The sequence below is a fragment of the Gadus chalcogrammus genome, chromosome 1 (assembly GCF_026213295.1).
Source record: "Gadus chalcogrammus isolate NIFS_2021 chromosome 1, NIFS_Gcha_1.0, whole genome shotgun sequence".
NCBI lineage: Eukaryota > Metazoa > Chordata > Actinopteri > Gadiformes > Gadidae > Gadus > Gadus chalcogrammus.
Genome location: NC_079412.1, coordinates 18,731,852 through 18,747,970, shown reverse-complemented (window position 1 = coordinate 18,747,970; position 16,119 = coordinate 18,731,852). Strand labels below are relative to the sequence as shown.

The 16,119-nt window shown below is 42.4% G+C and overlaps 1 protein-coding gene across 1 annotated transcript in view; it reads right to left on the bottom strand.

Moving 5' to 3' along the window:
- The window catches only part of grm4 (glutamate receptor, metabotropic 4), a 49,708-nt gene extending 48,733 nt beyond the window's left edge, over positions 1–975 (bottom strand). The window contains exon 1 of the mRNA XM_056594077.1: positions 765–975. Coding sequence (XP_056450052.1) covers positions 765–876 — 112 coding nt within the window. The 5' untranslated portion in view covers positions 877–975. The remainder of the gene's footprint in view (positions 1–764) is intronic.
- Between the last annotated feature and the right edge of the window lie 15,144 nt (positions 976–16,119).

The window sequence follows — 16,119 nt, the reverse complement described above, 5'->3', positions numbered from 1 at the left end:
TACTATCCTCATCATTACCTTGTTCCCTGCCCACCTGAGTCTAGTTATTAGTTTGAGGTTGATTGTTGTTTTGTCCAATGTTCTACCTTGTTCCCTGCCCACCTGTGTCTTGTTAGTCATGTGTATTTAAGTCGTTGCCTTGGTGCAGTTCCTTGCTCGATCATTGTTTCTGTTGTCGCGTGCACCTTGTGCCTCTATTTCATGTTTCCAGAGCTTTGAGTGAATAAAACCTGTTGTTTGGAAAATACTCTTTGTGTCATGCATTTTGGGTCCTCAACCTTAGCAGCAGGCGTGACATGCATAGCTACCTCCCTTACCCCCCACCACCCCTTCTCCTCCCTTAATATCCTAAAAACACTTACACACTTATTGTGTGTTGGAATGTTCTGACACTTAAAGATAGTATGGCATTTTATCCTAGCTTTCTTTGTTGATTACAGGAATGGGTTAACCTGGCTAAGTAAGTGCTTGGCAATTGCATTATGAATATCTTCATTGTACCGACAGCTATATATGGTTGTTTCTCTCTCCTGACAAATGTACTTATTGTAAGTCGCTTTGGATAGAGCGTCTGCTAAATGCCCTAAATGAATGTAAAACCTTGACCGCATCACCACCCCTGCATCATTCAAGAGTGTCCCATCAGGGGACATCCCGTCATGGTTAATCCGAAACCATCACATACCAACCCACACCGTACAAACACCGACCCCTTCACACTCTTTCTCCTCGCGGCATAGAGTCATAACCCCTATATGACTCACCGTCTTCCCGGGACTTCTGGATGAAGGCGTCAACGCCGCTCTCTCCGTAGTTGCCTTCGGACGCCACGGTGGACACATAGTTCCAGCGCATGGCCTTCACCAGGTCCACCATGGCCTGGGCCTGGTAAGTGTCCGGGGGCACCACCCGGGAGAAGAAGTCGTAGCGGGAGTTGTCGCTGAGCTCGGGGGCGGTGGAGGCGTAGCTGACCTGGGGGATCTGGAGGACAGAGAACAGAGCGTTAGAGAGAGGGGGGGCGGGGGGCTGTAAGGCGTAGCTGACTTGGGGGATCTATAGATGGAGGGCATAGTGTTAAAGAGAGAGAGGGAGGGGGGCCGGGAGGCAGCATGTTGTCAGGATCAGGGTTTTGTTGATGGGGTGGTTGTTGTTAATGATAAATGTTGTAGTGTAGCAGGATTAGTGGAATTTGTATCATGGATGTTATTCATACCTGAGCTTGTATTACTAATGTTATTATTTCATTTTGTTGCATTGATATCATTATCATTATTAGTATTATTCCTACTATCCTCTTTGTATTGTCATTAATATCATTCTCATACTATCATTGTCATGCCGGTGAGATTGTTGTGGTTGGTGTTTTTGTGCGCATGTCGACCAGGAGCAGATTTGCTGACACGTGTAGCCATTATTTTCTATAGTCAATAGAGACCCTGTTGTCGTTAAGCGCAACACTCCATCTCTACTGCCTGCTATAGTTCTCCAGGTGTGGTCACTGCTGCCGTTCCTTGGCAGGACCTATCCTTCTGCGTCTATTGGATTGCTCATGTTTGCTGCGACACCTGCTGCCAAACAATCTGTCTGCTTCGGACTAGATACATTTTTAGCAAAGCAATTTGACAGATTGTCTCATATCTTGATAAGAATTATACGGTGTCGTGTATTGTTTATTTTCTTCAAAAAAAAGGGAAAAAAACACTAAGTACACACCTTTCTTACATTCAACACTTTCCCCGCTCTTGCACACAAACCTGTTATTAATGTGCCAGAAAAGCTCTGTAATAATCTATTTTTTAATAATGGCGCTGACATCACTGAGAAGGAAATAAAGAACTTCCTCGATTTAACTACACTCTATTCTGGATGATGATTTACCATTATTGTGTAAGAGCTCATTTCAAAGTGACAGTATGCTATACAAGGCATCTTCACATTATAATTTAGTGGAGATGTGAATTGGCAAACTAGCTTTACCATTATAGAATCTATTTATTTTACCAATTGTGTTAAGTGAAATATAGGCCTTAAAAGAGGCCCATCTATATCTCATACATAATTATATAGACCCATAATAAACCAGCTTTGTTCTAGTACTAGCCTACTCGATACCACTAGCATGGGTTCAGTTTTTGACAGTTATTGAATGATTGATGTTACTTTCATACACTTTTACACACTGTTATGGAAGAGTGATTTGAAGGAGCACGTCACTTTCTTTATCCATCTAATTGTAAATCAAGGATTAATATCTTAATATACAAGATCCTTTTATCAAAATGTTCTAGTTAGGATTTATAATGACACAATTCAATGGATTAGAATTTGACTGCATGTTCCTTAACATTTATCTACATTACCAAATATTCCTAGCTGTCCTATAAAATGTTCATCCACCCCGACTTTTTACCAGGAATGGTCTAAGGGACAAGCTTTAAAGATTAAGAAGAGTAGTATTTTATCGCTTGTGACGGACACAAATCTCCAGGGGAACGCAATTGTAAACATCTTGTCAGTTAAATGGAAAAATGGTTAATCTTTTAGTACTGCCTCATAATTTGTGTAACAGATCCACAGGGCTGCAACTTTCACTCACTGCAGGTCCCCAGTTGTCCTTAAAACATTTGCGGGTTTGCTTGCTTTTCAGCACACTATCCTCCCCTTGCTATCCCTACTTCTTTAGTTTGTTCCCCTTACACTTATTCAGACAGGAGCCCACACAGCTGTAGGCATGAGCTCCTCGGCTGGCTTCTCCTTTGTCTCGGCAGCATTGATGCCTCTGACGTGGCCAACATCAACGTCCCATCGATCGGCCACCGCTGAGCTCAGAGCTTATTCCCTGCAGCCATTGTCGAGGCAGAGACAGGTCGCTGCACCTCCAGATGGGAAGCATGTTCCCTGAGCATAGTCCCCCCGCCACACCCTGCATTCCAGCACCAGGATGGATGTGCTCGTTAAGGCACAGGAAACAATGTGAACGGGTTACATGTTGGTCCATGTTGTAATACAAAAGGAGACAAAAACAGAACCAATCTGAACGTGTCTTCATTAAATTCATGGGAAACTAAAATAATAAAATTACATCACAGAGGGACGTATCTACTACACACCTGCTGAATGTCTTGGAAATACGTTTTAGAAAGACTATTTTGTAGATTGTACGGGTGTGGTCTGAATTCCCGCCATACACCTACTATGAAGCTCCGGGATTTCCATATGCCTGATTAGAACTGTGCAAGAATATGTAACAGTATAGTGATGTGGGAGAACTTCTACTCAAAAATCTGTTTTGGCACATACCGGGTCGAGAGATGTGTCAGCAAACTGAACAAATGTGGACAAACCTGAGGGGGAAACGGGGAATTGCATAATGGGAGTGTGTCGCGAGGCGGGGTTGGGAGTGGCGGTGATTGTGAGCAGAGCAGAGGGAAAGGTCAGCAGTGAAGTTGTCAATCTGGCATCGTATGTAGGCTCAGCCATGCGGGTTCTTATATGGACAGCTATATCCCCACAGCAAGTGTAAAAGTAGATCTTTGTTCAGGAAAAAAAAATAATCAATGGTTTTTATTATACTATTTTAATTTAGATCAATTTTGTAGAAATAATTAGTGACAGTTTTTGCATACCTCAATAGGATTTACAGGTCATTAAAGTCTACCCACTACTGTGACCTACAGTACACTACACAGTACATTACTCCACTGCAGATCAAAGTATACCCACTCTTATAAACTGCACTACACCCCTGCACATCGAAGTATACCTACTATAAACAACAGTACACCACTGCACATCAAAGTATACCTACTATAAACTCCAGTACATGACACCACTCCACATCACAGTATACCCACTACTATAAACTACACTACACCACTTCCCATCAAAGTAAACCTACTATAATCTACACTACAACTCTGCACATCAAAGTATACCCACCGGTACAAACTACATTTCACTACACCACTACACATCAAAGTATACCTACTATAAACTACGCTACACCACTGCATATCAAAGTATACCCACTACTATAAACTATATTTCACTATACCACTCCACATCAAAGTATGCCAACTACTATAAACTGCACTACACCACTGCATATCAAAGTATACCCACTATGAACTACACTTCACTAGCCCCCAGTTATCTCTGCGACCTCCTCCAAGAATACACTCCCTCCCGCTCCCTCCGCTCAACCTCTGCTGGACTACTATGTATCCCCACATCACGACTCACTTCAATGGGTGCCCGGTCATTCAGCTGTTCAGCACCCAGGCTCTGGAACTCCCTCCCCCCACACATAAAACAGTCAGACACCATTACAACCTTCAAGTCACAACTCAAAACTCACCTGTTCAAACTCGCACACAACGTCTAACTGATCACTGTTTTGATTGTTTTTTTTGTTTTGTTTTGTCTTGTTTTTGTTTTATTTATTTCTTATTGCTTATGTTTACTTATTTATTTATTTATTTATTTATTTTTTCCACAATGTCTTGTTTTTTTTTTTTTTTTTAAATGTATGATGAATATATGCTCTGTAAGGTGACCTTGGGTGTTTTGAAAGGCGCCTCTAAATTAAATGTATTATTATTATTATTATTACTACACCACTACACATCAAAGTATACCCATAATAAGCTACACTACACCTCTGCTCGTAGGACAACAGGCGTCCACAGCACTGCCCTCACACAGCTGCCTCCAATTGGGTTAACTCCTTCTGGGCGGGGAGGAATCAATAAGGCCCATTGTGCTTGCTTGCAGAGTGTGCTAAACAAGTCCCACATGCTATTCTGCACATTGTGCAGTGCTACGCTGGGAGAGACCTTGGCCCTTGACCAGTCCTCTGTGGCGTGTCCTCAGCCACTGTGAAGTGGGCGGCCGGGGTCTGCGCGGACTGGTTGGATAAACAGCTGGGGGGAATGAGCCTGTCCGACTGTATGGTAGACCACTGGCTGGAGCATACACTCCTCCCCGACCAGTCCCCGCTCTCGAGACATCCAAAAAAAGCTGTGCACTGTCTTGATGTTAATCGTGAGTTAATCATGTTGCTCCATCATTAATATAATTACCCTGATTCCAAAAGTGGCGATAGACACTGCTAATGATTAATTATGAGGCAACGTTTGCATAGTTACTCCGTTTGCAAAGTGAAAGCGTCTCGTTGGACAATTAGGGCGGGCATGGTTTTAGTTGGAATCAGGGGGAAGGGGAGTATTGAAAGGTCCTCAAGTACACCATTACTGTGCCGGTTATAAATGGGTGCAAGGGTGAAGGAGAAAGCTGGCAAAATGTTACCCATTCAACCTTGTTTTTATTTTATATTTGTTGTTTGCTATATCGAGGAAGAGTGTGTATCACCTTGAATCTTTCTCGTCTAGTGAGGTCATCACATTCAAACTATTACAATAAGAACAACAGTGCCACAAAGTTTGGGTTCTGGGTCCTGCAGAGACCTTTACCAGGAGAGCTTACGGTATTTGTCAAAAAGGAACCTGATTTAAAAAGAGAGAAGGCCCCAGAGAGGTTAGAAAAACACAAACTTGGGAGCGATTAATTGAATACATAGAAGCATACATACATACATAGAAGTCCCTAGAAGCACATTGCTGCTGAGGTATTGCACATACAACAATGTGTATAAACCATAAACACCTATCTAACTAGGGTTATTTTCTTGTCTGGGAACCAGAAGAGGTAATTAATGGCCAAACAGAAAGTGATTATAATCAAATGAGCAAATCAAGCCTTAATGAAATGCAAAGAAAACACCTCACGTTTGGCTGACCTTTTGTCATTCATCATCAATTTGTTGTAGCTGTCTATTTGAGACGCGTAATACTTGTCATATTCAATTGGTTTTGATGTATTGGTAAATTTTCATTATTCATTCGTTATATTAAAGCAAAACATGGCTTTAGGCCAAAAACAGGACTTGGCTGTTTATTAACTGTAAATCACACTTCAATTACATGCAATGGGATTTGTTCCAAGTTATTATTACTAAATTTCCTGATAAACTGCGAAAGAACAATTGTACGTTGCTGTTGACATCACACAGATGCTTTGCTACATGAAGGTGTTTTAAATTCTAGTGACATACAGACAATTATACCTATGCATGGATCATAAAGGACAGAATCACAATGCATTTTGTGCGGAAAAAGCTCTTTGCCAGATGTTCCCGTTCATAGACACCTCACCTTGGTGAGATGCGCATAACACAGATGCTAAAGTATTATGGTGTTTGCCTGAACAATATTCCACAGCATGCAACATAGATGTCATCAGAGCAACAAACAATCTCAAACATATGATATCATGGAAGTATGTCGCCCAAACAGATCTCCTATAACACTCCCAAGCCTTAAAGTTTCAGAGCATTTTTATGGATGAGTCGGCACTTGTGGTGTCACAGCTGTCGTTCTCACACAATGTCTCATGAGGAGGTATTTCCATGGTCAGGATCTGTAGCTTCTATCACTTTATATGGAATACCACCCATAAGAGATAAGAGATGCACCCATGAGCCAATATGAAAGAAGAAAGCGCCTCTCAAAATAACAGAGCTGCACAGTGGGTGGTAGGGGACTGAATCCATCCGGGAATCACTCACAGGGCCCTCCAGAAAACTAGGCCGCTTCACATTCAAATGATTCATTAGGGTTGGTAAGCTGGCCACATATTGACAGCAGACACGTTACAGCAGGAGGAAAGAGAGGCAGCCTTTAAATATTCACCAGAGTCCCCACAAAGCAGCTCTGCTAGTTACCTCACCAACAGCTCCCACAGAAGGCTTCTCTGGCACTGAATGCGAAAATAAGTGGCTTATTGTGAATTTTATTCACAGCACTGAATGCAAAATGTGAGATAAAAATGCCTCCAAAACAGCCCAGGACAGCCGTTGCGCTGCAAGTTATGAAGTCAGTAAGAACTTGTCAAATGTCTTAGGATGCATTGTGGGGAGTGCCTATCAATCCATAATAAAACACCTGTATTCTGTACATTGCTGCTGATTTCATATAACTTGAGATCAATTACAGAGGAGATGATGAATGAAGAGCTGCAGGCTCGAAGAAAGGCACACTAGTGGACATCCGATGCCTCATTCATCTGAAAGGGACCTAGCGTTTGAGAGAGTGGGGCATCAAAGGTGGCAGCCACGTTCTCTGTCAGTGACTGTTGCAGAAGGGCTCATGCTGGTCTTTCCCAGGAGGGCCTAACTATATGTACGCTCTTTGTTATGTGGCATTGATGAATGTTTGACTCATGATACACGCACATGCTCACACACGCACACACACACACACACATGCTCACACACCCTTTCTGCTACTGTGTGTTGTCTTCTTGACCTTTCTCTACATTTACAAATTTATCCGAAGCTACTTGAGGTTGAGAACAATCAAAACATAGGATCAATATCAGAGTTCCAGTACTTCCAGAATTGTGACACAAGGACGTTTCTAAAGAGTAGAGTCAAGAGGGAAACAAGGTGAGTAGCTATGTTTCGTGAGGGGTGCTCGAGTGCATAATGGGTGAAGATGGAGATCAAGGGGGGGCTGTCTTGTGCCTCTACATCAAAGGACATAGATAAAAAGAACCCCCCTGAGTTCTTTCCACACATTCCTGGAAGCTTCTTCCCACTGACGGCCCTACCTCATCTCCCCCAAAGGGACTCCTGGAGAATCATGATTAATTAATACCACCTGCATTAATCACAAGTTCATCTCATGATCTCTGATGATCTAGAGTCCAGACAATACTTGCAAACTCATTACTAAGAAAACATGTGCAAAAGTAGTTTGCCGACACGTTAATAGAAAACAATATTTAATACTGCATAAATCACTTCCCTTTAGCCAACCACTTTATGATTTCATTCCATTAGGAGATAACAAATAACATAAAATAAGGAAAGAATTTTTCCCATTGTCGAATGACAAGGTATTTACCTACTTATTGTTCTGCATCTGTCGAAACTCATACATGACCTCTGATCACCAACAGATATTTTTCACAGAGCTGTCACACACAGGTGTCGCTCAGCACAGTAATTATGTTTCTACTTTTACGCACCAGGGCACATTGTCCATGGTGCATGGTCCGTTGGCATCCTCCTCACAGTGTCACTGTCCACTCCCCGAGCGCTGGTACATGAGAAAATCCTCATAATCAGTGCTAAGAGCGCCAGCTGTGTTTGATGAAGCCTTGATGAATCGTCTCTATCGGATCTCCTACCCAGGACTCTGTGTCTCAGCACCGTTGCCATCTTGCAGTGATCAATCCTTTCTGACACTAAGTAAGACTGCACCTGGACGCCAAAGTCATTCAGTCTCTCAAACCCTAACACCCTCGGACTCAAGCGTGCCGTGATAAGAGATGAGAGATGGAGGCATTCGTGTGAATCTCTCCGGTGTAGAAGAGACGCGTTCTACGACATCCAGAATGCAGTATATCTGGTATGCCATGATGTGTGGCTTTAAATGTACACTATTTCTCTAATACTGTTGCTTGTCATGTATTGCGACACTATCGCCCCTCCCCTGCTTCTCTATCTGCTTGAGGAGCCTCACTAAGTCGACCCGTGTTGCATGTTTCACCTGAAGGGTTTTCCCCTCGCTGGGAAGATCACACAATTTCAACTCTCTGTCAAAAAGCGGGACAGGCAAAGCTTATCACCATGTCTGTTGGGGAGATTCTCCCTCTGCGGGCGCCCGGAGATAGTCTGACACCTGGGTACGATAACTCCCTCCGATACATAAGCTTTTTTCTATTTGCTTTTGAGACAAGATATTAAATTCAACAGCAGGCCACCCGCCCCCCCCCTCCCCCTCCCACCTCCCCTCTGACCTACTCTCAGAGACACAATGGTGCAGCTACTCAAAACAAAATTAATATAGTGTTACGGAAATACAATTTACAAAGCCAAGTGTTATGGGCTGCTAGGAAAACATATTCATTCGGTGGAGTGGCGGGACCTCTCTATTCTGGAACACTTATCTAAAAGTGTGTTTCTTCTGAGATTAGGGGGCTTTTATTTTGAAGGGTACACATGTCTGCTGCTCTTGACTGAAAGCCGAAGACATAGCCCCAGAAAGCTACTGTTGTGTTTACATGGTTAGTCGAACCACACATCTTTTTCCGACTTCATGAATATCTCACAGAGGCAAAAAATAATGATAGTTTCTTGACAAAATAATATCTCCTAAAGTAAGGAAACAGAAATGCTGCTTTTTACACCCTTCGTCTTTTCCATTCATATGAGCATGTGTTGATTTATGATCTAACATCAAAAACGGATCAATCGACAGTGACCTCAGAAGATGTGCAAGGTCAACCACAAAGATCACAAGCTTGTTGATTTCTGTTCTTGGACAGCGCTCGTTGGCTGAAACCCAACACAGGTAGAGCTCAGTCTTCCGATGCTTTCACTGAAGAACAATTCTCACGATGACTGGTGTCAGAAGTTTGTAATGAAGAAAACTGAGAAAACATTCTCTAACCGATTCCAGGGAAAGGGATTTTTCTTCCCAAAAGTATATTAATGCTATAATCACTCTGTACCCCCTCAACCCAGACGGTCTCATCACTAATGGGCATGGGAAACTGGCTTAATTGCTGTGTGATGTGAGCACCAAGCAGATTTTTGATGCAGATTGAATGCAAAAATGGCTGGCTTTTAATAACTGCAGTTTTTGAAAAATCCAATGAATTTATTTGGCACAGCATTAGCACAGGAGTAACGATGCTCATTACGAACAGTGCAGGAATAGTATACAGCTGCACCCTTTATCACAGAAGACATCTCTAAAGTATCTGTTTAGCTATCAGAGTTGGCCTCGCTCATTAGTCGACACTTCAAATGTTTGAACAATGCATTCGCACAGCAAATCAGTAACACCCGTCGCGATGAAACCCTATAGTACGCACTGCCTGCACCTGTGCACGTTCACGTCTGTCCCGTGCTTATAATAGTAGGTGTGAGTGTCGGGTTGATTTTAACCCCAAAAGGTGTAAACTATGTGCGTTATAATACCTAAGACTACGAAATCCATGTGATAACACCTGCGAAAATAGCATCTGTGAGGCCGTGCTGCCCCCCCTGGGGTCAAGAGCCCCACCCCAGGAGGGTTTTGTCATCGAGGGGTAATGGTGGTGCGGAGCTAATTATTCCTTGTACCCTTTTACACCTGCTTGTCAGTTTGGGTTATTTTCAAAACTCGGCTACTCTGGGAGTCTGTCTGCTCTGCCGGTGTTGCTCCCTCCTCCCTCCCTCCCTCTATCCCGCTGAGCCCAGACAAGTTGTACCCACTGCACCACCTCCCCCACCAATCCTCCATCTGCACACCCACTAGACCCACCAGCACCCCCCGCAGAACCACTCTACCCAACGGCGGCAAGACTACGTCCACCACCACCAAACCCACCGCCTCCACCACCACACCACCACACCACCTCCACTTCCTTCATCTCTTCCTCTATCAACTCCCACGCCCCCCCCCCCCCTCAAATCCACCTTATCCACCACCTCCACACCACCCCCTAAACCACCAGCAGCACCTCCACTAATACGACCACAATCACAAATTCCAACTCCACCAACACCTCCACCTCCACTACCTCCACCAGCCCCGTCACTGCCTCCACCCCCCGTCCCAGAGTGAAGGCCTGCCAGAGGCTTGCAGTGCTTACCGCTGTTCAATTAGGAACCTGTCGAGGATACACACTGCTGGGCCGGTGCCATGGCTCTCTTGGATCGCTCACAGTTCAGTTTTGCTGACGCACAACAAGGGAAGAGATATTGATTCGTCCCTCTGGCCCTGAGATATATGAACGTATGCTTTTTAAAAAGGCAAGATCCTTCACATTGAGGCAGGTTGAGGTAAATAATAGGAGGTCAGGGCACTGCTGTCTGGTGGCCTCCCTGTTGGACAAGCTTTTACCACCCACATTCACTCCATACATTGATTTACTCTTCTCTCAACCGCAGCATGAATCACAATGGGACTATAGGGGTGTTAATGACCTCCTGCTAGCTATTTCATTAAAGGGCACATTCTATAGAGTAAACTCTTTCTTGGTTTCTACATTGAGTTTCTAAGGGAATGGGACTTGTGCCTTCAGGATGTCTCACGTATTAAATTAAGTGTTTTCATTGTACTCCCACTGATTGAGTCTAGTGCTCCACATTAAATGACACAAAATGGTCACCAATGAAGAGTGGAACGGGCGGAAATGAATCGTTCACTGGAGTCCTTTGAACAGACAGTTCACTGGGAGAGGAAGGAGACATAATGCATGTCATCAGTGAAAGCATTTGCCTGACATGTGAGGCCTGTTAGAAGTTGCAAACCTGTCAACCGATGAGCTTTAGTGTTCGCAATGTTTTCACCTTGTCACTGAATAGTTGAAACTATTAACACTTTGACCCGTTTGCCGCTAACCTCTCGTAGTACATCCAATTACAGTTTTATTTTATTTTTATTTTATGTCCTAAAGCCGACGAAATCTCAACGCCCACCCGAGTTAAAAGCGTTTTGACTCACATCTGTTGGTGGCTATATGCTTAATGCCCAACCTTTAACGTGTTGAGCACTCTATAATGGTTTGGGAGGGATGAGTTACACCAGAACATGTATCATTACCTCCCGGCCTTATGTTCTTCATGTCATTGATTTATGCACGCTGCGTTTTATCTGTTCAGATAAAAGCTAGAATCAGACCTAGCAAGGACCCTTGAATAAATAAAACCATTAGGGTGACTATAATGATCATCAAACAGACATCCAACCAACTGAAATAAAAGACATTCAGTCCTATCATTAAAGCCAGTGACAGCATTGTTATGTCTTGTGAAAAACACACTAAAATAAGGTGTTATTTCCTAACGATTCTCAGCCTTTTCTCTTCTAGGTCTGTCTGGCATGGATTGTGCTGAGGCTGTGAAGTGTGATGAGCGTTTTCTCAGGCGACATATGCTGTAACATCTGTCATCTCCTGCACCCCAACTGTCTTTTCGGCAGGAATTTACTGATTGCTCCTGGATCTTACGAAACGATTCTATATTTATTGATTTAGATCCAAAATCCCAAAACACAGCATTAGGACTCCACATATATATATATATATAAAATCATGTCATACATCTAGAATATGGACCCATAGTAATAATTATACAATAAAATATTCAATCCTTCCAAAATATATATCAAATTCTAGGAATATCCCTTCACCTAGTGATGGCGTGTATGGTTGGTAAGAATCTCTATAGTGTCCTGATTTGAGCCATGTACCTCATTGTAACTGTGGATTCCTGTAAAGGGTGTTTATACAATATTGAGACCACTATTTATATTAATGCAAGATTAACACCCAATATAAACAATACCAACAATAATCAGAACCTACAACTATAATTATGAATAAATAACTTGGCTAAAGCTCAATGGCTGTTTTAGAGCCCTCCTCAGGACTCCAGACCCAACCAACGCATCATAGAGTTGGTAAGTATTTGGGTCAGCGGTTCCCTGGGTCATTGAATCTCTGTAAGCATTTGAATATGTGTCTCATGTTAAAACTGAACAAAACATGAATGTATCACCTGTAATGGCTGTGGATCAACTAAATCCTACAACCCTTCGTCCATGGGTCATTTTTCTTAATGACAATGAAGGAAAATCGTGTTCCCGCAGAAGAATGGGGCAGTCGATAGCCCTGGTCACTGGCTGTCAGTACGTTTCCTCTGTTCCAACCACGGAGTGTTGCTTCATTTGTTAAGAAATTGCAATCAATAATTTGTGCACTGTCAACTGTGATTAATGATCTCATTATAGACTGAATTATTACTTTGGCTCAACATGCAAATGATCTCAAGGAAAGGTTGAAGATGATTTTAGATTGGAAACAAATTGACATGAGTAATGAATTACCACGGCGACAACAACACTTTTGTTTACCGCAGAAGTGAAAGGAAGCCATTAAAAAAATAACAATTATCTCTCAGACTGCTCAGGACTTCCTCGTTCAATTACCGTGTACAAGTACATTTGATATCTGCAATTACCCTGCGAAGACCACCCATGGCACTGATACAGCTGTACACATAATATACAACCAAGACTTTACACAGACCCAGATGACTCTATTGCGTCAAGTTCCCATTGTAGAAATTATATATCAGGACTATAAGAACTACATAAAATCTGATGATCACAACCACAGAAATATTGGTTGCATTATAAATAAATGATATATTTTGATTAGTGTCAAAATCGTTAAATGCACAACGATGACCTTTTGATCGGCTTATGTCATCCATTGTCATCCAAAAAGTTAGCAGATATATTGAATACGGCATCGCAATAACTTTTCCATTGTAAAGAAAATTTGGATAAATGGACCACCAGAAGTGGACCTGCGGGAACCTAGTTTCTAAGATTAGCCTCTAATCAGTTTCCTTCACTGATAGTGTGTCCTGAATCCTGGCTACAATGGCTGGCTTCTCCCTCCATTACCTCATTACTAGTCCTTGCCCATAAGGAACTCAGTGTAGATGATGAAAGGCGAAGGCCTCGGATAAGTGGAAAAGAGAGAGAAAGAGAGCGCGGAAACCTTATCAACTTCAGCATTCAAGATGAGGTGTTAATTAACAATGTGTATGGTGTTTGAGCCGAGGAAGCCACAATGGTTAATGTGTTATTCTGCGTGTGTGTATAGACACAATAACAGGTAGCAGGTGTGTTTGAAAATAGCAACTAAAGTCTTTCCATCTGCAAGGTTAGCTTCCTAGAGTGTAGTTGAGGAAATAAGTATGAAATATGACATTTGTCAATTCAAATGTAAGAATGTGGATACCACCTACTCGCAAGAATAAATAACCATAAATAACCATAATAACCATGCAGTTTATCATACAGTATCCCGCCAGTATTCATCTTTTTTAAGATCATAGCCTGAGATGATCATCATATTATTCTATTATACTTAATTTTGCCTCAAATCCAATTCCTCTAAATGTCCACCTCGCGTTGCCTTAGTTCTAACAAATGTAGGTCTCGGCCAGAAGTTATTCAGAACACTTTTAATTGTTTTGGTTTTTTTCTTGGCATATGCGTATGTGGGTCGGATTCCACTAAGTCCCAACTGATCACTTTCCCTTCAAGGTCCCAGATAAACAGCACCACTACAGATCTTCTGAAAGGGTGGGAACTTGTGGGAGGCCAATATTCTAGTGAACAGTGGGATTTAATACTCTGGAAGGGTTTATTTCAACATGATGATGTTACATGAATGTGTAAATGTCCTCTTTCTTGTTTAACAGGCAATATGGGACAAGGAGATCTATTTCCCTGGAAAAATTAATGAAAAGATAGCAAGAAAAGATCATGTAAGGAAACCCTTGAATATTTGCTAAACGTCCTAAATCAATATCAAACAGAAAACCACTCATTTGGCTAGCATAACCGAAATCAATCAAATCTATAAAAAAAAATTGAGGTTTGTCCTATTTTCTACTTTAGTTTGTTTAATGATATTAGATGTCATGGTTTGCAATTTTATAATATTTTGAAGCACCAAAGAACGCATAACATCCCAAAAAGATTCGCCACACACCTACTATTTGTCCATCCAAACTCATGAAATAGGGACCTAAATATGGCAGCAGTAAATGTTGTGGCTCAGAGACACATCGAGGGGTCCACATTATTGGTTTTGGATCCGAGCAAGCTTGGGAATCACCTCATAATTTCCACCTGTTCTGAGACACCTGTTCCTCTACATCAGCTATGTTTAGACCACAGAGCATGCATTTAATATTCAGTATCGAGGGGAGGGAGGGCTTGGTTTTAACGTCAGAGAAGGAAAAATACTTTGCACAGCACTTCAGGTGTTGCATAAGTGTAAGCTTTCATCCTCCTCATGCAAAATGGATCCAGATTGCATCTATTATTCCGCAAGTTGTTGTTGTTGTTTACCATTTCATTGGGCCGAGAACAAGCAGCATAGTTTAGGATCTGATGAGAACATACTGTACACGGCTCTCTCTCCAGTACCCGGGACGCCACTCTAGGCGGGTTAAAAACAATCAATTTTCTGGTTTGTGTCGTACAGTAACAGAAATTGAGTGCTGTTGTGACAACACAAACAATCCCATTGTCAGCTAAATGTTGACATACCTTCACAACCTCAAAAGCTGTGAGCTGTGTGAAAAGCGGGACGTGGTGTTGGTCTGCTAGTGCATTAGAACAAGCTGTGAATCGCAGTGGACGCTGGTAGCCCTGTTCCTACGAGACCAAAAACAATATGACTCTGTGCTCCTTTCCCACCGTAACAAAGCAATCTAAGACATTAGGATCTCCGGATATGAGCCCAAAGCTACGTAACAATGTAGAGGAACTATGTATATTGATGGTGCTGTTCCACTGAGCTAATTCACTCTATGCCTCTTCATACACAGTAGCTCTTGGGAGGGGGGTTTGGATAAGTGAAAAGGCCAACCAAAACGTCTTATATCTCTAAAGACAGCATTGACACTTTATGTAAGAATATACTATAAAAATATCCTCTGAATGGTGAGCTCCTGAGACTTCCTTTGCATTGTTATTTTTTCCTTACCTCAGTCGGACTGTTCAAAACGTATTGTTAAACTTGTATGTTTACCGTTGCTCTCTGCTGTCATGCAATGTGTGTCCACCCAACCCATCACAGTCCTAGGTAAACCTCTCAGGGTATACTCCTCGGGTCGGACTTTGATGGAAGCTTCCCCCTGTTTGTTGGAGGACAGGAAAAGGCTGTTTGAATGATGTGGGGCCTTTGGAGACCTCTGTGAATGTCATCGTAATACATGTAGAGATAAATATGACTCCACATATCAAAAAATACCTAAATCAATCAAGGTGGGACTGCTTTTTGGTCCGGATGTATGGCTTGTGTCAGAATACATTCATAAAGGTGCTCAGGGTTTTCAGCGAATGGCCTTCAGCTGGATTTGAATGGCGTCTTGCTGTGTTGTGTCGCAATTTATAGAAAAGTGTCGCCCTGTGGTGACTCCAATCACATTACACACCTTGGCGTCACATGGTCAGTGTTAATGTCATGCTTCATAAG